The sequence below is a fragment of the Vigna umbellata genome, chromosome 9 (assembly GCF_029865625.1).
Source record: "Vigna umbellata cultivar VRB3 chromosome 9, Vumbellata_1.0, whole genome shotgun sequence".
NCBI classification, from domain to species: Eukaryota; Viridiplantae; Streptophyta; class Magnoliopsida; order Fabales; family Fabaceae; genus Vigna; species Vigna umbellata.
The window spans coordinates 13,741,596-13,767,166 of record NC_142173.1 but is presented as its reverse complement, the minus strand read 5'-3'; the positions used below and the strand labels follow the sequence as shown (position 1 = coordinate 13,767,166).

At 28.9% G+C, this 25,571-nt stretch overlaps 2 protein-coding genes, 1 non-coding gene and 1 pseudogene across 3 annotated transcripts; 3 read left to right on the top strand and 1 right to left on the bottom strand.

Moving 5' to 3' along the window:
* Positions 1–2,403: 2,403 nt before the first annotated feature.
* On the top strand, positions 2,404–5,656 carry LOC148192647 (casein kinase II subunit beta-1-like). Its single transcript, XM_088098889.1, has 6 exons — positions 2,404–2,888; positions 3,217–3,435; positions 3,888–3,997; positions 4,085–4,250; positions 5,163–5,319; positions 5,424–5,656. Exons 1-5 carry the CDS (start codon positions 2,651–2,653, stop codon positions 5,291–5,293), a joined length of 864 nt encoding a protein of 287 aa, XP_087955015.1. The 5' UTR covers positions 2,404–2,650; the 3' UTR covers positions 5,294–5,319; positions 5,424–5,656.
* Positions 5,657–7,869: 2,213 nt separating this feature from the next.
* On the top strand, positions 7,870–7,942 carry TRNAE-CUC (transfer RNA glutamic acid (anticodon CUC)). Its single transcript has one exon. It is a non-coding gene; the product is annotated as a tRNA-Glu (tRNA).
* Positions 7,943–13,029: 5,087 nt separating this feature from the next.
* On the top strand, positions 13,030–15,286 carry LOC148192646 (putative serine/threonine-protein kinase PBL19). The gene is made up of 4 exons (XM_088098896.1): positions 13,030–13,437; positions 13,933–14,193; positions 14,307–14,429; positions 14,651–15,286. Exons 1-4 carry the CDS (start codon positions 13,108–13,110, stop codon positions 15,071–15,073), a joined length of 1,137 nt encoding a protein of 378 aa, XP_087955022.1. The 5' UTR covers positions 13,030–13,107; the 3' UTR covers positions 15,074–15,286.
* A 1,561-nt stretch (positions 15,287–16,847) lies between these two features.
* On the bottom strand, positions 16,848–19,589 carry LOC124834797 (beta-amylase 3, chloroplastic-like; annotated as a pseudogene).
* Between the last annotated feature and the right edge of the window lie 5,982 nt (positions 19,590–25,571).

Below are 25,571 nucleotides of genomic sequence, written 5' to 3'. Positions count from 1 at the left end.
ATTATATAATTATCATTCATGTATGTCAAAATTATAATATAGATAAAAGTGTCAAATATCAATGTTTATAAGAATTAAATTAGTTCGTAATTTTTGCATTATTTTAAAATTTTATATTTATATAAGAAGGATTTTGTTCATTATAAATGCTTATATCAAAAGTTTTCATCTACAATTAACCTACAAAGTAGTAATTTTGATAAACAATCTTATAATAGAAACAAAACTTAGATTATGAAGAATGTGTATATCTTTTTGTATTGTAAATGTTGTGAGTTTGATATTTTTAAAGAGTTTCAAATAGATAATATTTTTAGTTGTTGTACATACATTTTTATCTATCTTTAAAATTAGAATTTTCAATTATTTTTTTGTTTTTATTCTGCAAACAACAATATATTGAACTTGAGAGGTAAAGTCCTTATGAATTATCTTTGCAAAACAAAATGATATCGAGAATTGTTTCTTTTTTTAAAATTTAAAATGCAATCCAAAATTAAAAAAACACTAAATTTTGGATTACAAGCACATTTAAAAGTTTAGGTTAAGATAAACAAGTATTTTTCAAAGCTTTATCATTTGACATCAACAATTCTTGAATTTGCATAAGACAAAAGTTTTTAAGTTCAGATCCTCAATTTGAAGATCTACACAAATAATGGTGTTAAATAAAATAATTTAGAATGATATGATTAATTTAAAATTAATTATATCATTCTAGTTTGGACGTTGGGTTCATACTCAACAAAGCAACAATTAATCTTCTAAGTTCATTTTCAGAAGCAAATTCACTTGCTTATTTGATTTCATCAATAAATTTCTTATTATTTGTCAATAATCCAAAAACATTACAAGCTTCTTTATATATTTCGAAATTTTGTTCACTAATATAACCCTTTTGAAGGAATAAAATTAAGTTTACTAATAATGTACCATTGCTTCCTGGGTTTCCATTGTTTTTGTTTCTTAGTTGGAAATTAAGAATAAATCAAATTTATTCCTTCGTAATAACTTTTATTAGCCTCAAATCATGTTAAAAACATAATGTTTTTTTTAATTGTTGAAGATTATATCTATCTATCTATGTATTGTTAATTTCTGCAGAACGTCAGAAGGTTTTGTAAATGATTTTATAATTCATTTATTTAATTATGTAATATCAAATATCATTTTAATAGTCCCCTGAAGTGGGATACTTCAGTCCAATAATGTGAATATGAAAAATTCAGAATCTTTTCATTAATGTACTCCAGCAACGATTACAAGCAAAATCATTTTCTCATATACCGTAAGCCATTGGTTAATAGCAAGGCTTACTAATTTCTTTTAAAAGATTACAATGACAAAAACTAATAAAAATCCATAGATATTCATATAAAATAAAAAAAATTATATCTTATTTTTTTAATTTTCTTAGGAAGGTGCTAAGGTAAGCGAAAATTGATTACAAAAATTCATCACTGTCTACCTTAACTCTTAAAAGAGGTATTTTGTTTTTTTCTTATATTTTGGCTTCTGTGTGTGTTTAGAAAAAAACAAAATATCCTGAACAAGAGAGAAAAATAAATAAATAAAAAATATATAAAGACAACTGGGTGGTGTCTTGTTGAGACCTTAGGAGACATGGAATGAAAGTTTGATGAAACCAATAAGAAGAGTAGTTTGGATGAAAAAACAACAATGGAACAGCTAAATCAGTGTTCATCAAAGTTAAAATTTTCCTTCTTGCTAAAGCTGGCGCTATGTCACTAATATCCCATTTGCAACTTTATTATATTCAAAATACATCCACATATTTCATATATTATTTAAATGAATTATTATTTTGTTTTTTAATTAAATAATAAAATAGAGAATTAAAACTAAAGACTTATTACCCTTTTAGAATATAAGATATTATCTTTGATGAATCTGTTTGACTTAAAATAATCGAATGCGACTATGCGGCAGAGGGCAAAGGTCTCGTTTAAATGAAATTACTTTTTTACACTAAATAAAATACATAAAGAAAAAAACAGAAAATGCAAAAAATGCATTTGCATAAAATAATAATACAGTCTTAAATTATGAAGTAAATAACAAAATAAGTTACGATTTGAAATTTGCTTAAATATTCTTATTTGGTAGAAACTAATTGTCGAATCTAATGAAAAAAAAAACAACATTTTACCCTAATTCAGTTTTAACATCAGTGTGAGATATAATGTGAACTTTTTTTTTCTTATCAAAACTTTTTTTAGCGAAATAATTTAATCATCAGACTGTGTTTTTAACTTATCTAATTTTATTTTGAGAGGAAATAATTTTATTTTTGAACTTTTTATTTATTGATTTTTTAGGATTATTATGATAAAAAGAAAATAGCTTGAAGAATGAAAAATATCTTGCCCGAAAGAAAAGCACTAAATGTAGAAAAGAAAAAAAGAAAAATATTTGGAAGGAATAGAAACGAACCGAAACGGGGAATCATTGTTTGCGTCTGTAAATTGAAAATTGCATCCCTCTCCCTGAAACTCAACCTCAAAACCCTAGCTTCCTGCAACACGAGCCACTACGGCGTCGTTTCAGTAACGTTGTTATGATTGGGTGACAATCGTACCGAACCGAATCAAATCGAATCGCGGAGAGGAAGACAGCACCGGCGTTCGTTATGTACAGAGAGCGAGGAGTGGGATCCAAATCGGAGGTAACTTCCGCTGATCGGAAGCGAATCAACGACGTCCTCGATAAACAGCTCGAACGATCCTCGCCGTCCACATCCAGAGCCGCCGGCATCAACGGCAAGGACCGCTCGTCCTCCTCTTCTCTCTTAGCCGCCGCCGCCGCCAAGGACTCCCGCTCCGCCTCCGTCACCGCCCCTATCTCCAAGAATTCCAATGCTTCTGACGGTTCGAGATTTCTCCTTTTCTCTTACGATCTGATCTCTTTTCGATGCCAATCTCGCCAACCGAATCCTAATCCTTTTCGGAGCTGGCCGTATCTTTACACGGACTTAGGGTTATGTTAATAAGCGTTTTGTAGAACTCCTGACTTTGTTTTTACTGTTTTTTATTGCTCGAATAGTGTAGAGACGCTGAATTAGATTCCGGTAGGGTTTTTGAGACGTGGAAGGGGGTAAAACACGGTGATATTAATTGGAGGAAAAGTTTAGAGAGGTAAAGTTGACGTAGAGTGAATATTGAGCTGACTTTGTTTTACATGCTTTATTGGATGCAGAAGAGTCTGAAACAGACAGCGAGGAGTCTGATGTTAGCGGTTCCGATGGAGATGACACGTCTTGGATCTCGTGGTTCTGCAATTTGAGAGGAAACGAGTTCTTTTGCGAGGTTGATGACGATTACATCCAGGACGACTTCAACCTGTGCGGATTAAGCAGTCAAGTGCCTTACTACGATTATGCTCTGGATTTGATTTTGGATGTTGAGTCCTCCCATGGTAAGCTTATGGTTATATGCTTTAAACTTTTCAAGTGCAAAATATCACTCTTTCTGTTTGCTTGTGAAACTATGCAATGCATGCTAACTCCTTGTGATTTAAATTGTGCACTTGCATGTCTGCAGTGTGGATTATGTATTTGATCATTTTTGTACTTCGGCCCTGTTTTGGATAAATTTCTCAATGAACACTTGAGAAGAAATAAGAAGGTAAAATGAATAAGCTTCTTTCATGTGTTAAAATTAGCTTATGCATAACTTAATTTATAAATATTTTCTTATTTAGCTTCTCCAGAAGCTGATTTTAATTTATGCATAAGTTAATTTTAACTTATGAGAAAAGCTTGATTCATTTTATGTTTCAATCTCCTTCTCTTATAAGTGCTTATTAAGAAGTTTATGCAAACAGGACCGAATGTTTGAAATCTAAATTGGGTTGGTGGGATTGTGTAGGTGACATGTTTACCGAGGAACAAAATGAGTTAATTGAATCAGCAGCCGAGATGCTATATGGTCTGATTCATGCCCGGTATATACTGACAAGCAAAGGAATGGCTGCAATGGTTAGACCTCTCTGTCACTAATTTCTCTCTTAATGTAATCTTCTTTAGTTAAGGTTTGTAGTGTTGATGATATTGGAATTTGCACAGCTGGACAAGTACAAGAACTATGATTTTGGCAGATGCCCGAGAGTTTACTGCTCTGGACAACCTTGCATTCCAGTTGGTCAGTCAGACATCCCTAGATCCAGTACTGTGAAAATATACTGCCCTAGGTGTGAAGACATTTACTATCCTCGCTCCAAGTATCAAGGCAGTATCCTTGGCCCTATTATATTATTGAACTTGTGTGGGTTTTTAGTTTATTATGCATCCACATCTCTCTGGAAGTAACGCTCATGCATCTTTTCTCTTGGTTTTCACTGGAAATACATATATTGATCTTTCTAGGGTCTAGTTTTTGCATGTAGATCATAAACTACATTCTAATTAAGGTCAAATACCTATAAGAGCAAGGTTTGGGATTCTTGTTACTTATTCTGAAAAGATGACTCTCAATTGAATACATTGCTAATCTACGCAATACTAAGCTGGTCTATAATGGAATTGAGTTTTAACTTTAAAAGATGACAAGTGATACTAGATATCTTGAAAGTGTTTGGTGAACGTCTGGAAACACTGTGTTGTTTTCTTTTTTTGAGAATATATGTCTCTATATAGGGAGGGACCAGGTTCATCCTTGAGTAACTTCATGAGAATAACTCCTTATTGTAACCAGTCATTTTCTTTAGATCTAGTGATTCTAATGAATAATTAATATTCACCGTTAGATTTCCAAAAATAAGCAGTGAAAATGGGGAGTAACTTTCTTGGGAGTAAATTGTTCCCTCCCCTGTCTCTCTATATATCCATCTCTCTCTCTATGTGTGTGTGTGTGTGTGTTATATTCTGCAATTTTACTTCCAGCTGTCTAGTGGCAGTATATCTCTAGGCGTAAGGACAGTTTAGGGACCATTGGACCTTTTGAAAAAATGTTATTTATCATAATCATTGAAATCCTAGAAGTTTCCAGGATAAAATCTGCAGAACAAGATAATTAAATCCTGAAATATGTGAATTTAACTAAGATTGCTTGTCTTTTATTCTCTATATATTTTGCAACTTATAATTGTGGCTTATTTAAATGGTGGTACACTATCCTGTTCTCAAATCCTTAATTCTATTTTAGACATTGACGGAGCTTATTTTGGAACTACATTTCCTCACCTGTTCCTCATGACTTATGGACAACTAAAACCACAGAAACCATCACAGAGCTATGTTCCAAGAGTTTTTGGCTTCAAACTTCACAAGCCTTGAAGCTGAAATTTTAAGCTTCCATTAAAGTAAGAGTTTACCTTCTTAAAGTCTTTCATAGTAGTTTTTGGCCATGCTGCTTATCATAAGCTTTCAGAATCAGTAAAATCTAGAGCTTCTGTTTTTGCTTTAGGAGCATGTTGTAAAGAGAATTGCAGACGACCTGTCATGCAAATGCTGGTTTCAATTTCAGCTTGGAATTCAGTGAGCTTCAAGTTCCATGAACAAGTGCTTAGGTACTTCAATGCACTCTTAAGTGCTTATTGCAAATTGTATTCTTGCGGTTAGTTTCACTTAAAGTTGTTTATGATTGTGTCAGATTACAGATACCCAACTATTTTATATTATTTTATTCCATTTGCTCTCTCCCACGTTTACGAAGCTTTCAAAATTTGTGGATTGGACCTCAATGGGTTCACACGTATAAGTCTTTTATTTAATTTAATTGCTATAATGTTTAGTGGGTCCGCCTAAGACGTCATAATGATCATGGCTATGTTTTGGTAGATGTTGGAAAAGTATTTTTGGAAATTTCAACCAAATTGTTTTATTTCATAAGCAAAATTAAATACGGAAAATTGGTTTCTGGAGTAAAAAACACTCTTGAATTCTTCCATCATTATTTCGAACGTGCTTTGTACCTACATAAAATATGAAATACTGTATATGGATAATTTGAGCATGCATCATTCAAAACTCTATGTATAGGTGAAATAAAAGACTGACATGTGAGTTAGTTGGACCAAACCAAAGGATATTAGCTGAACAGACAGCACATTTTAACTTATTTTTTTACTTTATTTTACTGAATCCATCCAAAACCTGGGTACTCACCATCCCCACCCACTCTGTCAACGATGCTTCATGCTACCCCTTAGCTTCCAGTCCAACATGCACAACCATGGTTTATTACTGTCAATTTTTACTTCAATTAGTCTCAAGTTCAAGGATTAGTTGTAAAATTTAGATTATGAGAATGTTTAGGTGAAAAGTTTGAACAACTTTTATTAAGGTACTGTATGGAAAAGGTTTTATTTTTTGAAGATAACTTCTAAAAGCATTTATAGCTAGTATCAAGCATAGCATGAATCTGGAAGACCTTGGCTGGATCATGGATTTGGGATAATTGGGGCATGGTATGTGAGTGAAAAAGGGTTAAGCTTTTTTCGGCTTAGAAAATTCACCAAATTTAGTTTCAACTAGTAACATTTTTAGTAGTTTAAGAGGTACGTGACCTAGTGAAAATACTTTAACTTAGTTACTACTCTTGTTTACATGGTTAACGGCTGTCAGTTAGAAATCACTCAATTTTTTTATTTAAAATTTTTTATGATCACAACCAAGAATTTCAAAAATGAAAAACGCAGGTCAAGTCTGACCAAATCTTCAAGTTTATTAATTATTTATATTTTTGTTGTTGTGATTAACGACTATCACATGGAATTCAACTGTAGCTTTAAGTGGAGCAATTTTGTTTCATATTTACAGAATTTTGTTGACCATAACGATGGATGGTTTTAGATGCAGGAACCCCATCCGTGCGCTTCATGGACAGATTCTTATTTTCGTAGTTTGTTGTAACAATAACAATGGACTTGGATAATTAACAACTTTTTTACCAAATCTTCAAGTTTGTTTAGTCATTAATTTATATTTTTTAATAGTTATAAAAAAAAGGCACAAAAACTTGCGTGAGAGAAAAGGAGATTAGAGAGAAGAAGAAAAAAAACAAGTAAAATAGTATAGAGTCCGTGAAAGCAGAGTTTTTGCATATCCGAGGAATTTCATAAGTCTTGGATGGCTGTCATTCTTGTTTTACTTTTAGCTGTAACTTTTGAAACAGTTTTTAACGAAAAAGGCTTTTATTTCGTATTATTTTCATCACATGAACCGTACATTAGTCTAAAAAGTAGTATTTTATTTCAAAATTTCATGTTAACAAATACATTATTTTTGTTATTAGTAATATTAATAATAATTTAGTATTTCATTTAAAGGTGACTAAATAGATTTAAGCTTATGAGTTAATCAGATTTAGTATAAATTTGACCGAAGTTGAATTGATTTTTTTTAATATAGACAAATTGAACCTAAGCTTACTTAACTCTGAGTTAGATGAGTTTATGTAATTAGTTTGTAATCCCTCAACAAAAAATTTTATAATTTATTTTGTCATATTATTTAATATATAGTTGATACTTTGATTTTTTTAAGACTAGTATATTATTTGAATATTTAATTTGTTTTTTTATTTAATTATATAGGTTAACACTTATGATAAATACAAAACAGTTGTCTCACAAAAAAGAAAAAGTTAGTCTAATTTACTTGTTTTTAACTTACGTAACTCTCTCTCTCATTTCTAATTCTATTTGTGAAAAAAAAAATTGAAATTAAAAGGTTTTATATAACTTTACTCAATAAAATAATTTTTTTCCTGATAATTTTTTTCCTGATAATTTTTTTCCTGAAAAATTTGTGATGGTGATCTCACACAATCCCTAATTTATATCTTTTTTTTAATTTTTTCCGAAACAAAATTAATTTTATCAAATAAAATCCATACATAAAATCAAAAATCCGTTGTAGTCTAGTTGGTTAGGATACTCGGCTCTCACCCGAGAGACCCGGGTTCAAGTCCCGGCAACGGAATAATTTGTTTTCCTCTTTTGAGGATTTAATTCAAAATCACTTTTGTTTCTTAGTAAAATTAAAATAGGTCAGATTTATAAATTTAGAAGTTTATGTTATTTATCATTTGATAAAATTAACTACAATATGATATTTATTTTTTATTTCTAAATAAATATTAGTATTAAGAAGGATCATCAAACCACTAAATATTATGAGAGTACCGAGAAATGACTATCTTCGTCAGTACCTTGAACTAATTTCCTATTTTTAAGTTGTTATTTCATAATTTGTTATTCCTCTTTTGAAAAAAGGGCACAATGTATGCCATCTTCTACCTATAAGCATCCGAAAAAAAGAAAAAAAAAACATGTGATTTGTAAGACACCCTATAGAAGTCTGAAAAGCTATGGTGTCTAGTGAGTAGCTCTTGTCTCTTGCTGAGTTGTTTTCTTCCAATGAAAATGCTTGAAGAGGCTATATTTGCCTTTGATTTGCTTCAGGAAACTTATACTCTTTGTACTACCAAATCATCATATTTTTTTTTCAATTTAAATGATTATTACATTGATTTTTTTATATGATTTATATTATATATATATATATATATATATATATATATATATATATATATATATATATATATATATATGGGGATGTAATGAAATACAATATTATACGTTTTTCTTATTTAATCTGGATTAAAGTTTAAAAAAAATAAACAAAATACTAGCATGTGATTCTTATTGTTAAAGATAATTTTATCATTCTTATTAATCGAGATATGTATTTGTCACTAGTTAATAGAACTTTCCATATTAGTTAATAATCACTGTTACAAAATATCATATTAGTATCAAAATTTAATTAAAAAAAATGGTTAATGAAATAAAATTTATTAATAAATTTTAAGATTCTAATTACTAACGGAAATATTAATTTGTCTGTAATTTATAATTTTTATTAGTGATAGAAATTTTTGTTTATAATCTTTTGTCAATAAGACAAATTTCAGAGTTTTCATTTTATTTTCAACCTGGTCATGAGAAAATTCGTTGATAATATATTGGTAATTATTTTTTTTTATTTGTCGATACTTAAATTTTTTGAAATTCATTACTAGATCTATTAATAATTATCTTTTGAAAATTAGTCAATAAATCTATAATTATAAATTTGTTAATAATCTCATTGTTAAATCTGTTGATATAATCAGGGTTAATTTCTCGCTAAATTTAATTAAATATTTATTATAAATTAAATTGATATAAAAGAGAAGAAGAAGAAAAAATCGAAGGAAAAGAAGAAAAAAGAAACGACAATAACAGTAATGACACGTACAACAGTGGACATTGAGGAAAAAAATAAGGCTTAGAAAAAGTAAGAAAAAGAAAAAGATGAGATGAAAGAAAAAAAAAGAACAATAAATATCGATAGTGGCGGATAAAGAAAACTAAAATTACTAAATCACAATATTTAATAAAAAAGAAAATTTTATCGAAATTATTAATAAATTTTTTATTGTCGATAATTATTGAAATATTTATCTATCATTAAATTTGATTAACGATTATTTACCAGTAAAATTTTAAGAATTAATAAATTATTAATAATTTTGTTTTCCTGATAATTTTTTTTATTATGAATGAACTTTCATGCTTATTAATATCAAATTTTCTTATATAAATAGACTATTTGAATAGGAAATAATTTATTATAAAAAAATGGTGAATGTTATAGTTTGAACATGTTCTTAATTTTCAAACATGTCAACTCCAAGACTAAGTCACGGTACAGTCAAGAATATTGCACATCTTTAAACAATATTAGTTGCGGGACAATAAATATAATTTTACAGTAATTATTTCAATAATATCTAAACTTAATTTTAATACTTCACTCTAACTTTTTACATTTGTGTGAATTTTATTTTCAACTTTCAATTACTTCAACTTTATTATATGAATTTTAAAGTATAAATATTTGATCTTTCTTTTAATTCCATACACATAATTAATATTATTACGGGGCAGTGGTTAATATGAGGTGATTTTTAGTCTAAAATATACAGAATTATAAATTATTTATTTTATAATTGTTTTATTTTTTGCATTTTTTTAATTTTTACTGTTAAGCTTTAAGTTTTTTTTTTTCATAAATTTTATCATCTAAAATTCAAAATCATATAAGTTTTACGTTTATATAAATTGGATGTCTATTTATTAACAACGTGATGTCAATACACATACTTGATAAAAATATTTCACACTTGATTAAAAAGTTAATGTAATACCTCTATTCAATATAAAACAATTTGTTTAAATTATTGATATTTATTATCACAAATGAGTTTAGTATTTTAAGACCTTGATTTGCTTAATTATATTCATATTAAAAGTTCTACCTAACCTATGTTTTCATATTTATTTGGTTGACATTCATTTCACACCAAAATACTAGTATATTTATAAAATCCTATATAATAAGGCAAAATGATAAATATATAAATAATTAAAATATTTTAAATAATAAATAAAATAATAATCATTAATGTTGATTATGATAACTTAAAAGGAATTATATTTTATCAAGAAAGTTTTTTGTCATACAGTCAACATATTTCAAATAGTTAAGTAAACATATTAGATTAAAAGACGTGTTAAAAGTCTGTGAATAAAATATTATAATGTAGTACTTTAAATATACAAATTAAAATTTTTTAAAGATTTTATTTATGTCATAAAAATTGCATTTAATGAATGATTAGTCAGTTATCATGTGAAAATGAATTACTATAAAAGTATAAATTATGAAAATATTTTTAGAAGTTCATTAAAATGTATATTATTTTGCAACATTAGTTTTATCCAAAAGTAATACAAATATTTAATTTGAATTTCTCGTATTTAATTATTTGAAAATTATTCTATCATTTAAAAAATATAATAAATAATATAAAATTATTTTGGCCCATAAAGTACACTGGTACAAAAACTATTACCACACAAAATAGTCAAAGTCTAAAAGTTATCACTTAAAAGAATTTGTAGTTAAAATGTTATGGGATTTTATATCTTTAATAAAATGTCCCTTTATCCTCGACTTTTTCCTAGTTTCAATTTTTATAATTTTTCTTTAATTTATTTTCTTTTTAATAATATCTAAATCTTTAACAATAAAGTTAAATATGCTTTTAGTCCCTCAACTATTAACCAATTTTATTTTCTTCCCATTTTAAACTTTGATCTTTGTCTTTAAAGAAACTATAATTTTTCGTTCTCCAAAACAAATGCAGTTAAAATTAGGCTGAATTAACTAACGGTATGCCACATTATTTTTTTTTTTTTTACATTAAGCCAATCTTTCCTACTTCTCTCCTTCCGTCTCCTTTCTTTTTGGCTATGGTTATATCATAATTTGTGGTGGTGGACAAGGAGGGAGTTGTGCGGCTGCGACGTCGACAGGAGGTTTAGTGAACAAGAAGAGTGGAAGAAGTTCGGCGTCAGATGCAAGGAAGGAGATGGAGGGAGAGAAGCAAGGAAATATTGACTTAGCGTTAAAAAAGAAAAAAATGATGTGGCACACCGTTAGCCAACTCAGCCTAATTTTAACACCGCTGATTTTGGAAGACGAAAATTTATAGTTTCCTTACTAATGAGGATCAAAGTGTACCAAAGTTTAAAAGAGGGACGAAAAATAAAATAGCTTAATAGTTGAACGATTAAAAGAATATTTAACCCTTAATAATATCATATTTACATGAGTTATGAATGATGACCTATTATTTTTTTGTTAACTTTTTATGTGAATGATTAATAGACATTTTTTGTGATTTTTTTATGTGAATGATTAATAGACATTGCCGTAAAAAAATCAAATTAAATAAAAATTATAAAAATTATAAAAATTAGAATTAATTTAAATATAAAAAAATTAAAAATCACTTTAAATAAAATTGATGAAAACAAAAACAAAACATTAAACCTTACTAAAATAACATTATTATGAGAGAACCCTGTTAACGATTTAACATCTACTTGATAAAAAGATAAAAGTATTTAATTATGAAGTTCAGATAGTTAATGGAAGGTTGAAAATAAAATGAATGAAAAAGCAAGAAAAGTGTTAGCAAATAAAGTAAAAAATAGTAAAATTTGAAAGAAAGGAAGAGAGGAAGAAATAAGTAAGAATGAAGAATGTGGAACCCCATGTTTGAACTTGGAAGCTCCAACGTTGTTCATAATGATATACTAATTTTTATTGTTTATTAGTTCGCTGGTTGTTGAAGACGCCACAGTCTCTTCCAACTTTGAAAGTCTTAGTACAGTCAATTCAACTCTTCTCATAAAATAATAATAATAATAATTATTATTATTATATAAACGTGTACCCACTTCACCTTCTAAGTCTCCACTCCTATCTTTATCATTATCATTACTTTTTTCACTTCTTTCTAAATTCAGACTAATGAAACTCATTTTCTCTTTTCCTATCTTTCACTCAAAGTTCACCGATGTAGCTTTAGTTTTACCATGCTTTTTGTTTTATATTGTTGGTTTTCTACACAGATTCCTTAAAATAAAGGAACAACTACCTTTTGGCTAATAAAATCTCTAATGTTTCATTCATTCATTCACACATCCTTATCATCACCAAATCTAAAAGTTTATTTTGTTTTTTGTGTTTTAAGAGGTTTAACTTTGTTGGTGTATAATTTGTTTATCTTTACTACAAATTTAATAATTCATCTTTAACAGAAGTTTTTTTTTTCTTTTTATCTTTTCATCACTCTTCAAAACGTAAATTTTAAACAATCTTTGACTGAAAATATACTCCGAATAAAATTGCAATCAACTTTGTTTTACTTTGACCCTGAATCGGACTATAGATGTCCCATAACATAACCATCAAATCAAACATAACCTTTTAACTGTTAATGTTATGTTTCTGTGTATCAGACGCGGATTTTCACGCGGTTTTCCTCTCAATTCCCTTCTTCTTATTGTTCAATTTCCTCTGCTACACGGAACAAACCCGTTTCAATTTTTTCTCTTTCTCCGTTTCATTCGTTTTCGCATTTTTCAAACATAATTTGCTTCATCCTGTTTTCATTTTCTCTTGAACGAACCCTCTGTCTTTCTATACTCTGTTCTGCTGAGAATTTTAGTAACTTGGATGATTAGAAAATGAACTGTTTGTTCTTCAAAAAGAAATCAAAATCCCACCCAGAACTCCCAAAGGGACGGAAGAAGAAAAGCCAGGTTGTGAATGGAGCACCGAAGTCCCCAAGCTCGGTACCATCGCCAAGGAGCATAAAAGAATTGTACAGAGAGAAGGAACAGAGTTACAGAATTTTCAGTTTAAAAGAGCTTATAGATGCAACAAATGGTTTCAATAGCATGCTGAAGATTGGAGAAGGTGGTTTTGGAAAAGTATATAGAGGAACCATCAGTCCTAAAGATGGACCTTCTCCAATTGTAGTCGCAATAAAAAAACTTAACGCGCATGGCTTACAGGTATATATATATATATATACACAAACACACCCTTCTTCAGTACCTTTGTTTTTCAATTCTCAATCTAAAAAATCTGTGGTTTTTATGACTAATATCTGCTCCGGTGACTCTATGTCCCTTCTTTTTGTTTATATTAGAATTATTGAAAGATAATGGACTATAGCAAGCGTGATACAATGTATACAAGATACAACGATTTTAATCGGTGTAGGTGGTTCTTTTACGAAAATCATTTATGTGAAAGGCAAATTCAGATTCTGAAAAACCTAAACTGAGAAAAACTTCTATTAATCATGGATGAGTTGATTTTGATGTGAGGAAAAACTTCTTTTCATGGCTGTTAGGAACTGCTTTCAATGGAAAACGAGTTTGCAGAGTGTCAGTCAAATGTGTTATGCTGTCTCTGAATTGTAGTCAACACTTGAGTACTACTTAAAGATATACTTGGTTTGGTTTCTCATGTTTGTGTTATTTTTTATATTGTATTCTGTAAAGGGACACAAAGAATGGCTTGCAGAAGTTCAATTTCTGAGCGTTGCTAACCACCCTAATTTGGTTAAGCTTCTGGGATACTGCTCAATAGACAGTAAAAGAGGAATCCAACGGTTGTTGGTATATGAGTTCATGTCTAACAGGAGTCTGGAAGATCATCTTTTCAGTGTTTCTTTACCTCCTTTGCCTTGGCCAACAAGATTGCAGATCATGCTCGGTGCTGCTCAAGGATTGTATTATCTCCACAACGGATTGGAGATTCAGGTACATTGTAGTTGAGACATGTTTCACATTTGTAACCTTGTCTGAATTGAACATCGTAGGTGTTCTAATTGATTATAATAATCTTGTCTTGTTTTAATGTTTTGTATTGGAAGGTGATCTACCGCGATTTCAAATCTTCAAACGTGTTGCTGGACAAGCAATTTCATCCCAAACTTTCAGATTTTGGTCTTGCAAGAGAGGGTCCGACAGGTGACAAGACTCATGTATCTACTGCGGTAAGTTGAACTCCTATAGTTTTTCATCGGTATTCAATCATGATTACTTCCAAAAATAAATCTGAACTATGAGACTTCCAAACCCATCCATCGTTTGCAATGAAAATGTAATCATAATTACTTATCATATATGCAAATATCAGTAACTATAACAGATTCTGGAGTTGGCAATTAAGCAGCACTGAATAGAAACCAGACTGATGATTCTGAAAACTTATCAGGTAGTGGGGACACAGGGATATGCTGCCCCAGAGTACGTTCAGACGGGTCATCTGAAAGTTCAGAGTGATATTTGGAGTTTTGGTGTGGTGCTTTATGAGATCCTCACAGGGAGACGTGCATTGAATAGAAACCGTCCAATAGGAGAACAAAAGCTTGTAGAATGGGTTAAACATTACCCTGCCAACAGTAGCAGGTTCAGCACCATCATCGACCGACGTCTCAATAACCAATACTCTCTTGCTGCTGCTCGGAAAGTAGCCAACTTGGCAGATTGCTGCTTGAAGAAGAATCCTGAAGACAGACCCTCCATGAGTCAGATAGTGGAAACCTTGAACCAAGCATTGCAGGATTCACAAACCCAAAACACTTCACCTAATAACACTCCTATATCCACACCATCCAGATTGGTCTCAACTGCCTAAATAAATGATTTTTTTTTTAGTTTCTATAAAACTGCAGTAGGATCTTTTGTGTCAGCGAATCTGTCCTTAAAATCTCTTCGAGATACAAGAGATTCAACAGGTTAAAGTCTCTAAAGTCATTTTGTTTCGCCTGAAATGTACCATTGAAAATGTCTGTCACTAATTGTATATTTCCATCCTCCTCATTTAGATTGTATATTTTCGAGTTTCTTACGTCTGTGTTTCTTCTCCCGTAAATGTCAGTCTAAGTCCCAAGTCCCATATTAGGAATCCAACAGATTGATCGGTAATGTGTCTTGTCAATGAAATTATTGTCGGAAAAGTTTGAAACAATTTCCAAAATTCTCAAATGTCTAGTTAGTGCGATTTAATCCAATATAGTATACAAATAAGGTTTCATTTCATAGAAGAAAAAACAAAAATAACTCAATCATTACGCGATTATTCAATATAACCCATGATTTATTTAATCTAACAGAGAAAAATTGTATTTATCTACTTTTTAAGTTTAAAATGATATTAGTTACTAAATATTTTGTTTTTAAATTTGTTTTCCTTCATTCTTAAATAGCATACATTTACAACAATTAAAAGAACATAACCATTGAGCCCAAATTAATAAATATAATATAAATGATGATATAATGTGCGTTGCTTACTTATTTAATGAGTTGACTTTTAATTTAGTTAAAGTCACAATTTCATTCTACTCAATGATTTTGTCAAAATAAATATCTAATTGTAATTAAAGAATAATAATTGTCAGAATACTCCTGACACGGTATCTACCATTTTTCTTTACAAAAGTACGAGTGACAGAGAAATTTGGAGGATTTGATATAAAGTTCAAAGCCTTAATAAATGGGGGAGTTTCTTTGTCCAACTCAAACTTATTGTCAACATTAAAAGCATCATTTTCTTCTGTTTAAAGTTCTTTATAGGTTGTATAATTTGAACTTAAAAAAACATACTGCAATACACGGTTCAAAATAGTAATTTGGAAGTTAATCTTGATTTTTTTAATTGTACATTTAAAAATAAATATTCATATAGTTAAATAAAAATCACAAAAATACATATAAGTATAAACTAAAATTTGAAAAGATTAATTATAAAATAATTAATTTATAAAATTAAAAATAATATTTATTTATTTATTGTTGATAGCATTACATAAAAATACAAAGATTATAAAAACACATATATTAAAAGATAATTAATTTTAATATAGTTTTATATTTCCCTATAATTTTTATTTATTTTTTAATATTTATTTCATAAGGAAGAAAAGAAACATTAATATTATTATTATTATATATTTTGCAATGATCTTAATCTCTCCTTGCATGAGGGTTATAACCCTATATATGTTATTTTCTATTAATGATTTGAGATATGGTTGCTTTTGTTTGAAAAGGTTAGTCTTCTACAATCCGATACTTTGTAAAAAAAAATTATCAACCCATATTAATGTATAATAAATATTATAACATTTATTTTTCCTAATTGAACATAAATACTATTCAGAACAAAATCTTATTAAAAGAACTATTTTAGTTTCATCATGATTAGTTCACTGTAATAAGAAAGTGTAGAAGAGATTTATCTTGATGCAAAAACATTTGCCCAACTAAGTAGTGTTTCTCTTTTAAACTTATTATTTTTTCTGCTAATATTTATTGTTCGTTTTTTCCTTTACCCAGCAAGTATATTATTCTTCTGTTCTTGCTTAAAGATTAGACGCTAGGAACTGAATGCTGAAATGCCACCGGAATAATCAAACGAGAAGGAAAAATCTTTCCTTTCTCTTATTGAAAAGTTTGAACATATTACAAGAGTGGAACAAACGACTTCAAGCGAACTACATAAGATGGGTTTGTTGGAATTATCAGCACAACATTCACTGGATTTTGAAGTGAAATGAAACAATATTTCACTAACAATCTAAGGAATTTGGCTATAATATATGCCATTTTCCTTGCGTATAGCAATCATAATTCTACATCCTTTTCACTTGTATAAAAAACTATGATGCTTTGAATTTAACTACATAGTATACATGTGTTCACACGAGAGCAACATCCTGAGCCTGCTCTTGCTGCTTCTTAAATCCTGTGATGTGTCCAACGTAAAGATGAGTGCCGCAGGTATCAGAAAGTGGAAGGCTTTGTCTCCTACCACCCTCTGACATGCTTTTCACAAACTCCACAAATTGCCTCCAATTGTCTCCCTCGAACAACTTCTTATTCATTCTGAGAAAAGTAAATGCAGACAATCCAGAACCAGAGTCACTTGTTGCCAAAACTTGAGAAAATGCAGCTGCATCGTATCTCTCAAGAGCATTCTCCCCAGCAAGTTCTGCTCCTGCTCTTCTGGTTGCCATCTTCACTTGATGAACCAAGCCCTCTGGGGAGCTACTAGCATGCTCAGGTTGCTCTTTGTCCCTCATTTCCATGCAGGTGAAGTTGAAACACTGCACCATGCTTTGCCAGCATTTCTGCTATTGGTAGGTACCCATCATGAAACCGAGTGTTGTAGTAGCCTGCTGTTAGTTCTGCTGCATGTGACCTTGACTTGTAGTGCCAATGAATTCCAGCAACTTTGGCAGATAATTTCACCCCACGCGAGTTGAATATGCCTTTGGCTGATGCAAGGATTCTCTCACCGTGTTCAACAAGTTTGGTGGAGTACCAATCAAGGAAGAATTGTCCGTATTCTGAGTTCCATGTTCCTTCCCTGCGGAAAAATCCAGTTTCCTCAGGAAAATTGTTGTACTGGCCCGAGTCATGGGGTCCACTTCTTCCCCAATCTTTCTTCCCAATGGCCTCAGCTGATGCTTCCAATGAAGCTCTCATATACTGCATGACAAACAAGTCATTTTAGTAAAGCCAACGAGAAAAGGAGGATATTTTGTAATTTGTCACCTTTGAGATGTCATTATTATCACAAAGCCAGAGATTTAGGAGTCTAATTGTTATGTAACATTGGCATGCTTCTTCAGCTTCATTGAAGCAAAATCTTATGCATTTCATTTATCCATACCTTGTCGTAGCACTGGAATTCTCCAATGCCAGGAAACCTCCAAGTTCCATTGCTTTCAGGGATAAGATGGATATCTTAGCTCCCCACAAGGACCCATCCCCACTTGAATTTCCTGCAAATGAATTTAGTCTCAGTACTTCATATCAGAAACAAATTCCTCAGTTCCTAGTTTATCATCAATTTATAAGTGCTTTCCCTCCATTCCCCTTCAAACTAGTCTTCTAAATTTATGAACATGGTTGAAAATTTAAGGGTGAATAAAGAACTAATTCTAGTTACATGATTTAATATTACTACTCACTCATCGTCTATGTGTGGTTGTTAATGTATTCAATGCAGTTAAAAAGCTTACTGTTATCCCAAAGTTTTAGCCATTTTTCTTTCATACTCTGACCACAAATTAACCCCCAAATTGAAGAAAAAATGGGTGTGGTGCTTACAATGATAACACTGCCCAAATAGTCTCTGAATCTGTCACGGAAGCTTCTCATGTAATCAGAGTATACTTGAATGGGTGTCCTTCCCCGAAGAACAGGCATTGAATCACAGCCCAAGGATATGTATTCAGGATTCCTCCTCCCTGATCTGTCTGTGTAAACCAGTTCAGGGTTCTTGCTGATTTCTTCCAGCACCCACGGAGGCAGAGGAATGCTACAAAATTAGAATCAAAATCAAAATCAATCCTTTTTTTATTTGCCCTTTCATTATAAGAAGTACAAAACAATGTTAATAACTTTTGTTGTATACAACAAATTTCACGATGAACAAAAATCAATCTCACAACAATTTATTACCCAAATCTCTGTTATCAACAAATCTAAACACAGGAGCAGTACAAACACATTGAAATAGGTTAAAATGAGTAGTGTGTGATATACCTGCAGGAGTCTCCGACATTTCCACCACATTGATGGAAAGACATGACAACCTGAAGCTTCAAGCCATGCCTTTGAACCATTTGCACAAGTTCAGCATATCCTTCCCAGTTATACTTCAAGGGTTCTTCTCTTTCCACCAAACCCCACCAAGCATCCACCATCACTCCTTCAACTCCTGCACTCTTCAAAGCCATCAAACTAGCATTCATCGCTCTCGGCTTATTCAAAGTCCCCCCCATTGTTACAGTGTCCAATGGCAGCATCACAAACACCGGCACTCTCATCGCATCATTATGACTATGACCAACCAACGGCGCATGAAGCTTCTCTCTTTTCTCGTTTTTCATCGTCACTTGGGCGTTGAAGTTGTTGCTGTTGTTGTCTCCTGTGACATGTGTTTGTTGCATGGAACTCTTGGTTCGGAGACGGAAAGATTGGTTTACTTTTGTTTTTCCGAGGTAAGAAACTTTTGTGGAAACGTCTTCTTTGGGTTTTGGGAGTCTGGTTTCTTTCTGGTTGACGAGGGAAACCGAAGAACGAAGTGTTAGAGCCATTTTTGGGTGTCTGTGAGTTGTTAGAAAGGGAGAAAACAATATAGGATTGGTTGCAGTGTTAAGGTGGTTTATTTATGTATCAAAGAAAGCGACCCTCTGGTGAATCGAAATTGACAGCATTGGTAGGTCCCATATCGAAAAGTGGAAAAGTGCAAAAAATCAACACTTACTTGGCTGTGTATGGCACGTGCTTACGTGTTCCCACCTCTACCATTCTTATCCAACCAAATTGGGAAAGATTTAAACGTGCATCAATCTGTAGTAGATTTGCGTGGTAGAAGTAAAACAAAATCAATGTTATGAAAGAAAAATAAAAATAATTATATAAGGAAAGTAATAACCATATCTCTTGTGTATATAAATGAGGAAAATCTTCACCTCACTTTTAAAACAAAAATGAGTCTCATGCAAACAAATATACAATATAACACATTGCATTATTCAAAGTACATAGACCAACTTCAAACTATATAAAATAAAATAATAATAATAATTAAGCTTGTTCTTTCTAACTTCTAAGAACTTAATTGTTTGGAATTATACAAGTTGTTAAATTGACAGTAAAAGTTAGATTATATAACTTAATAAGTTGTTTGAAATATGTTAATGAAGTATTAAAATCGAATACTACCTTATTTGCAATCGCCATAGATTGATATATATATATATATATATATATATATATATATATATATATATATATATATATATATATATATATATATATATATACCTGAAACAATGTTTTTATTTATTTATTTTAAATATACTTAAATATCAAAATTTAAATAACATATGAATAGCAAATATTTAATTAGAGATAGCAATAATACTGTTATTTCCATTCTTATACTTTTCAAACACATAAATTAATTGATCCAATAAGAAAAATTATTTGCTATCATAAATATACATCACAATTGCTTTGTTTGATAGGTGTTATTTTATCTCATTTGGAAAATACATAATTTTAGGATTAAATATGGTTATAATTTTCAAATTTCGATGTAAAATTAAAGATTGTTTATGTTTAGGGTTTAATATAGTTTAATTCACATACATTAAAAATGAATATAACTATGTTAAATTATTTTAATGTATTAAACATGTTTAAGATGTTTAAATTATTTGCATTATTTTAATAAATTTCAGTTTAAATATTGGTCTAAAATATTTTTTAACAAGTTTAAAAAAAATTAATGTCATTAGTTAAAATAATTATATCTATTTATTTTTTAAATTTAAAGATACAAATATATTAAAATTTGAAACATAAAAAAATTTTAATTTAAAATTTAAATATATAAACTAAAAATGCCTTTTAACACATCCAAAGAGTTTAGTTTCCCATCTTCGCAAAATTTCAAAAGCATCTTACTTTGATTTGATTTTCATGTAAACAATATAAAAAATGTATATAAAAAATCATGAAAATTAATAATAAAACTTGATATATTCATATAGATAAGTGAACAATCTTTTTAAACTACCCAGCCAAATTATTCAAGATTTAATAAAACAATCAATACCACATCGATCATTTTATTAAATCTGAAAAAAAAAAACCAAGGTTAACTTTCGAGTTCAATATAGAACAACAGCAATATTTAGATACGACTTTTTAATAATTAGGACAAAAAAAACTTTGAATGTAAAGCTGCGTAACTAAAAACTACTTTATTTTCTCAGAGTGAACTAATGACTTTATGTATAACTTATATATTTTAATAAATATATTTTAATTTACTCATTTCTATCAAACTTTAAAAAATGAACTATTTAACCATATGGTACTTAAAGAGAGAGAGCATATTAATTTTAATAAATTAGGGGTTTTGGATATATTTAAGATTTTATGGCTTGTCGTGTAAATTAGTGATGAAAATATCTCTTTTATACAATAATTCAAACATTATTTTTTATATAATAATTTGAATATTCACTTGGTTCTTATTTTATTTGAACAAGATAAGAAAGGCTGAAAGTCTATTCTGGAAAGATAAATGTGTGGTTTGGCGAAAGTCTTTGTTTTCATTAGTCTTCCGTCTGCCAGATTTTGATCAATTCAATTCCAAAAATAACACTGTTCAACTTTTCACACCAATTTCAACTTCCACTTACATGGAGTGGTCAAATAACCAATTTGCATTATATTTTCCATATTTTTTTCTTATTTTTTCTACAATAATCGTGTACCCTATTTATAAGTTTGTGAAGAGATATTCATTTTCTACCCTAATTTTAACTCGTAATTCTTTTAACGGGCTTGGTTAAAGCCTATAAATCCTTATCTATGAAATTCCTCCAATCCAGTATTTTCTTTATTAGAGATCATCTAATTAAAAAATACATTATATTTTTTTATTTTGCATCACGAGATATACAATTCAAAATACAAAATTTTATTATATAAATCATGAAATTTAAAATATATTTTATAATTTATAAGGTATAATTCATAAAACCAATTTATATTTGAATTTGTACATTTTAAAATACAAAAGTATTAATGTAAAATATTCTAGATTGAAATAAAAAAGTATTAATGTCCAATATTCTAATCCGTAATGTTTCAATATTACACATTGGGATCAAGTTGAAATTATGGGATATAGGAAGGAATGCTCAAGATACACCATACCAAATGGAATCATATACAATGGGCTGGGCCTTGATTTTTCTGCAACACGTAGGTCTTTGCTCCCTACACCCCGCAATTTGATTTCCAAATCCCTCACAAATTTCAATATATTCATTCTATCTTTTATATATTCACTATATCATTTATACATATATAAAAGGGGACATGAAAAAGGAAAATAATAAATGAATGGCATCAATTACGTAATCCATTGATCTTATCATTCTAATAAGAAGTTTTGTTTTTTCTTTTTGAAATATTTTTTGTACACAGATTCTGTTGCGTCTTCTTATGTCGTATAGTTCATTAAATCTACGTCATCATAAATAAATAGGCAGTTAAAATTATGGTTTTGATAATTATTCATTTGATCAATTTTTTTCATAAATTATGGTTCTTAACAAAGCTAAGCATAATACTAATCAATATTCAATAGTCATATGTGCGTGTCAAATGTCGGATAACGAGAGTTTGCATGCAAATCTCATCAAACAGTGGGTGGTGAATTAGGTTAGGTAAAATGTTTTGAAGGATTTCGGGAGATATTTGTCTGTTTTTTAACCCACTAATGAAAAATATTTTGTTTAATAAATTGAAAATTAGTAACGAGTCTATTTTATTTTTTAGTGTAAAAAGTGTAGAAAAATATAAAAATAAATTTAATGATGAAACTAGATTAAGATAGGGTTTTTATTTTTTAATAATTGATATTATTATAATTTATTTTTAATCTTTTATTGATATTTTTATTATTATTTTTTAGATGATCCAGGTGTATATTTAATAAATTGAGAAATAGAAATATTTGATTTTTAATTATAAAAGTAATGTGTAAATAAGGAAAAATTATTTACAATTGAAAAGTATCTTAACAAAATTCGTTTGTTAACAAATTTTAAGCTCAGTTCAATTCGAACAAATTTGCCTATATCTTATAAATAGGGACAAAAGTTAGAAAGACACATCATTAGGAAATCAACTCTAATATAGATATAAAATAGACTTGTTTTAAAGGCAGGAAATATGGTTTATTATTCTCTTTTAATGTTCCAAAAGTATAAAAGTAACTAACTCTCGGTACTGAATTGAAGATAATGTAAGTTAACTCTTTGTAATTTCTATTATTCAATGTAATTTTTTCCATCATTCTTATGTTTTATTCTTGTTTTTAACTGTATAATTATTGTTTACATGTACCTGCTAATTGAAAAATAATTTAGAAAATCTGATTAGGATAAAACACCTAATAAATTTTACATACTAGACACAAATGTGAAACAATTATATAACATTTGAAGGTTGAACTTAATATAAACTTATAATACAAATTATTAAAACATTAATATTTTTATGATTAAAGATTTAGGCTTATGGTTAAAATATTAAAACTTCGCTATAATCTAAATTATCTCATAGATTAAATATTTCTTATATGAAATTAACTCATCCCTCGTTAGTTCTCTTAAATATTTTATCAATTATTTATTTCACTTGTTATTTTCATTAATATAATAAAAAAAAACTATATTAACTTTTCTAAAAAAAAATTAAAAATATTTATAGTAAATAAAATCATAATACTACTATGAACAAGCTTACCTAATTAAGCACTTGTATGTAATTTTGGACCAACTTCGTTATTTAGATGCCAAACTTTTAGAATGTTAGAAGGGATATGTTAATCTTTTTTTACCTAAGCCAACTATTTATTGTAGATTGCAATCCAAATAAGTTTAAAACTCACGCATTGGTAAATTTAAGCATATCTCCTCTAAATATTTTAAATCCTTAAAAAGTTAGGTTTAATAGCCAATTTAGTCCTCACTTTGCTTGAAAAATCTCAATTTAGTCCCTCGTTATAAAAGTGTTTTGAATTAGTCCTAACTTTTAAAATAGTGGGTCAGATTGGTCCTTTCTGTTAAATATAAGTTAACAAAATTAATGGATGATGATGTGACACAACTTAAAGCTAACGATGGACCAATCTAACACATCAACTTTAAGCTGTGTCACATCATCATCCATTAATTTCGTTAACTTATATTTAACGAAAGGGACCAATCTGACCCACTATTTTAAAAGTTAGGACTAATTTAAAACACTTTTATAACGAGGGACTAAATTGAGATTTTTCAACCAAAGTGGGGACTAAATTGGCTATTAAACCAAAAAGTTACTACCAACTAGAGGTGTCAATTTAACTCATGGTCTCAGGGCCAGTCCCAACCCATTATTGAAAAAGCCCTATTTTAAGAAGCCTCTCAAGTAAGGAGTCAGAAAAAAGCTCCAACCCCCTAAACTCCCTCTTAAGTGAGTTAGGGTTAAAGTGAGTTTAGCCCACTGTAAAACTTTAATTAAATTTTAGAAACAATATAATTTATTGTGCTTTTATTCTCTCTCATATATTATATTATATATATTAAATATTTATAAATCAAATTGGTCAAATAATCGCATTAGAAAGATAGAAAATGAGGTTTTATGTAAATTAAACTTGCTGATATAAAAAATTAATATTGAAAATTTACATTTTAATCTTATAAACAGTCAGTCAAGTCTAAAAATATGTTAATTAATTATAAACAATTTATTTAATATCTATCAGTTTTTCATTAATAATTTTCAGTTTATTCTTAAATTTTTACTTATTTCTAAACTAGTCATAGGACCAATATATTGGTGGTATGTTCTTTAACTAATATGAATACTTTTATATATATATATATATATATATATATATATATATATATATATATATATATATAATTAGCTTAAACATTATTATTTTATTAAATATATATTTTAATTAAAATAATTATCTTATTAATTTCATTATGTTGGTAATATTTTGTAAATTAAATGTTAATATTTATTTAATTATTTCTAAAACTTACTATTTTGATAAACTAAAATAATTATTTATAACAAAAAATTATTTATAAAATTAATAAAAATTATTTATATTCATTGCAATGAGTTTCGTGGATAATAGATATAATTATTTTTATAAATACATTATTTATAGTAAATGATAAGTTGTAATTCAATTAAAGATCTCTAATATGTATTTGATGATTTGTAATCTTAATAAATCATGTACAAATGTTTTTTTTATTTGCTTTGCTAATGATATAAGATAATACTTATGACAATTTTTTTTTTTCAAAGTATAAAATAAATTGAAAGAATTTAATTAGTAGTCACTTAAATTATTGGAGTTTTCTATTCCTTTGCCTTCCATGAGTTTTCTTTGAATTTTTGTTTTTTTTACGTTATCTTTTTATTGCATGTATTTTGGGAAAAATTAATTATTTGTTTAATTTTTGGTAGAAGAAATCTGGATTATTATAGGGGTGTATGTGGAAAAATGAAATTGTTGTCGA

Excerpts from the sequence above, each read along its gene's own strand:
- LOC148192647 (XM_088098889.1), top strand. The coding sequence starts at position 2,651 with ATGTACAGAGAGCGAGGAGTGGGATCCAAATCGGAGGTAACTTCCGCT. Across the intron at positions 3,998-4,084 it reads GCAAAGGAATGGCTGCAATG|CTGGACAAGTACAAGAACTA; the intron begins GTTAGACCTCTC and ends GAATTTGCACAG. Across the intron at positions 4,251-5,162 it reads TCGCTCCAAGTATCAAGGCA|ACATTGACGGAGCTTATTTT; the intron begins GTATCCTTGGCC and ends ATTCTATTTTAG.
- LOC148192646 (XM_088098896.1), top strand. The coding sequence starts at position 13,108 with ATGAACTGTTTGTTCTTCAAAAAGAAATCAAAATCCCACCCAGAACTC. Across the intron at positions 14,194-14,306 it reads ACAACGGATTGGAGATTCAG|GTGATCTACCGCGATTTCAA; the intron begins GTACATTGTAGT and ends TTGTATTGGAAG. Across the intron at positions 14,430-14,650 it reads AGACTCATGTATCTACTGCG|GTAGTGGGGACACAGGGATA; the intron begins GTAAGTTGAACT and ends AAAACTTATCAG.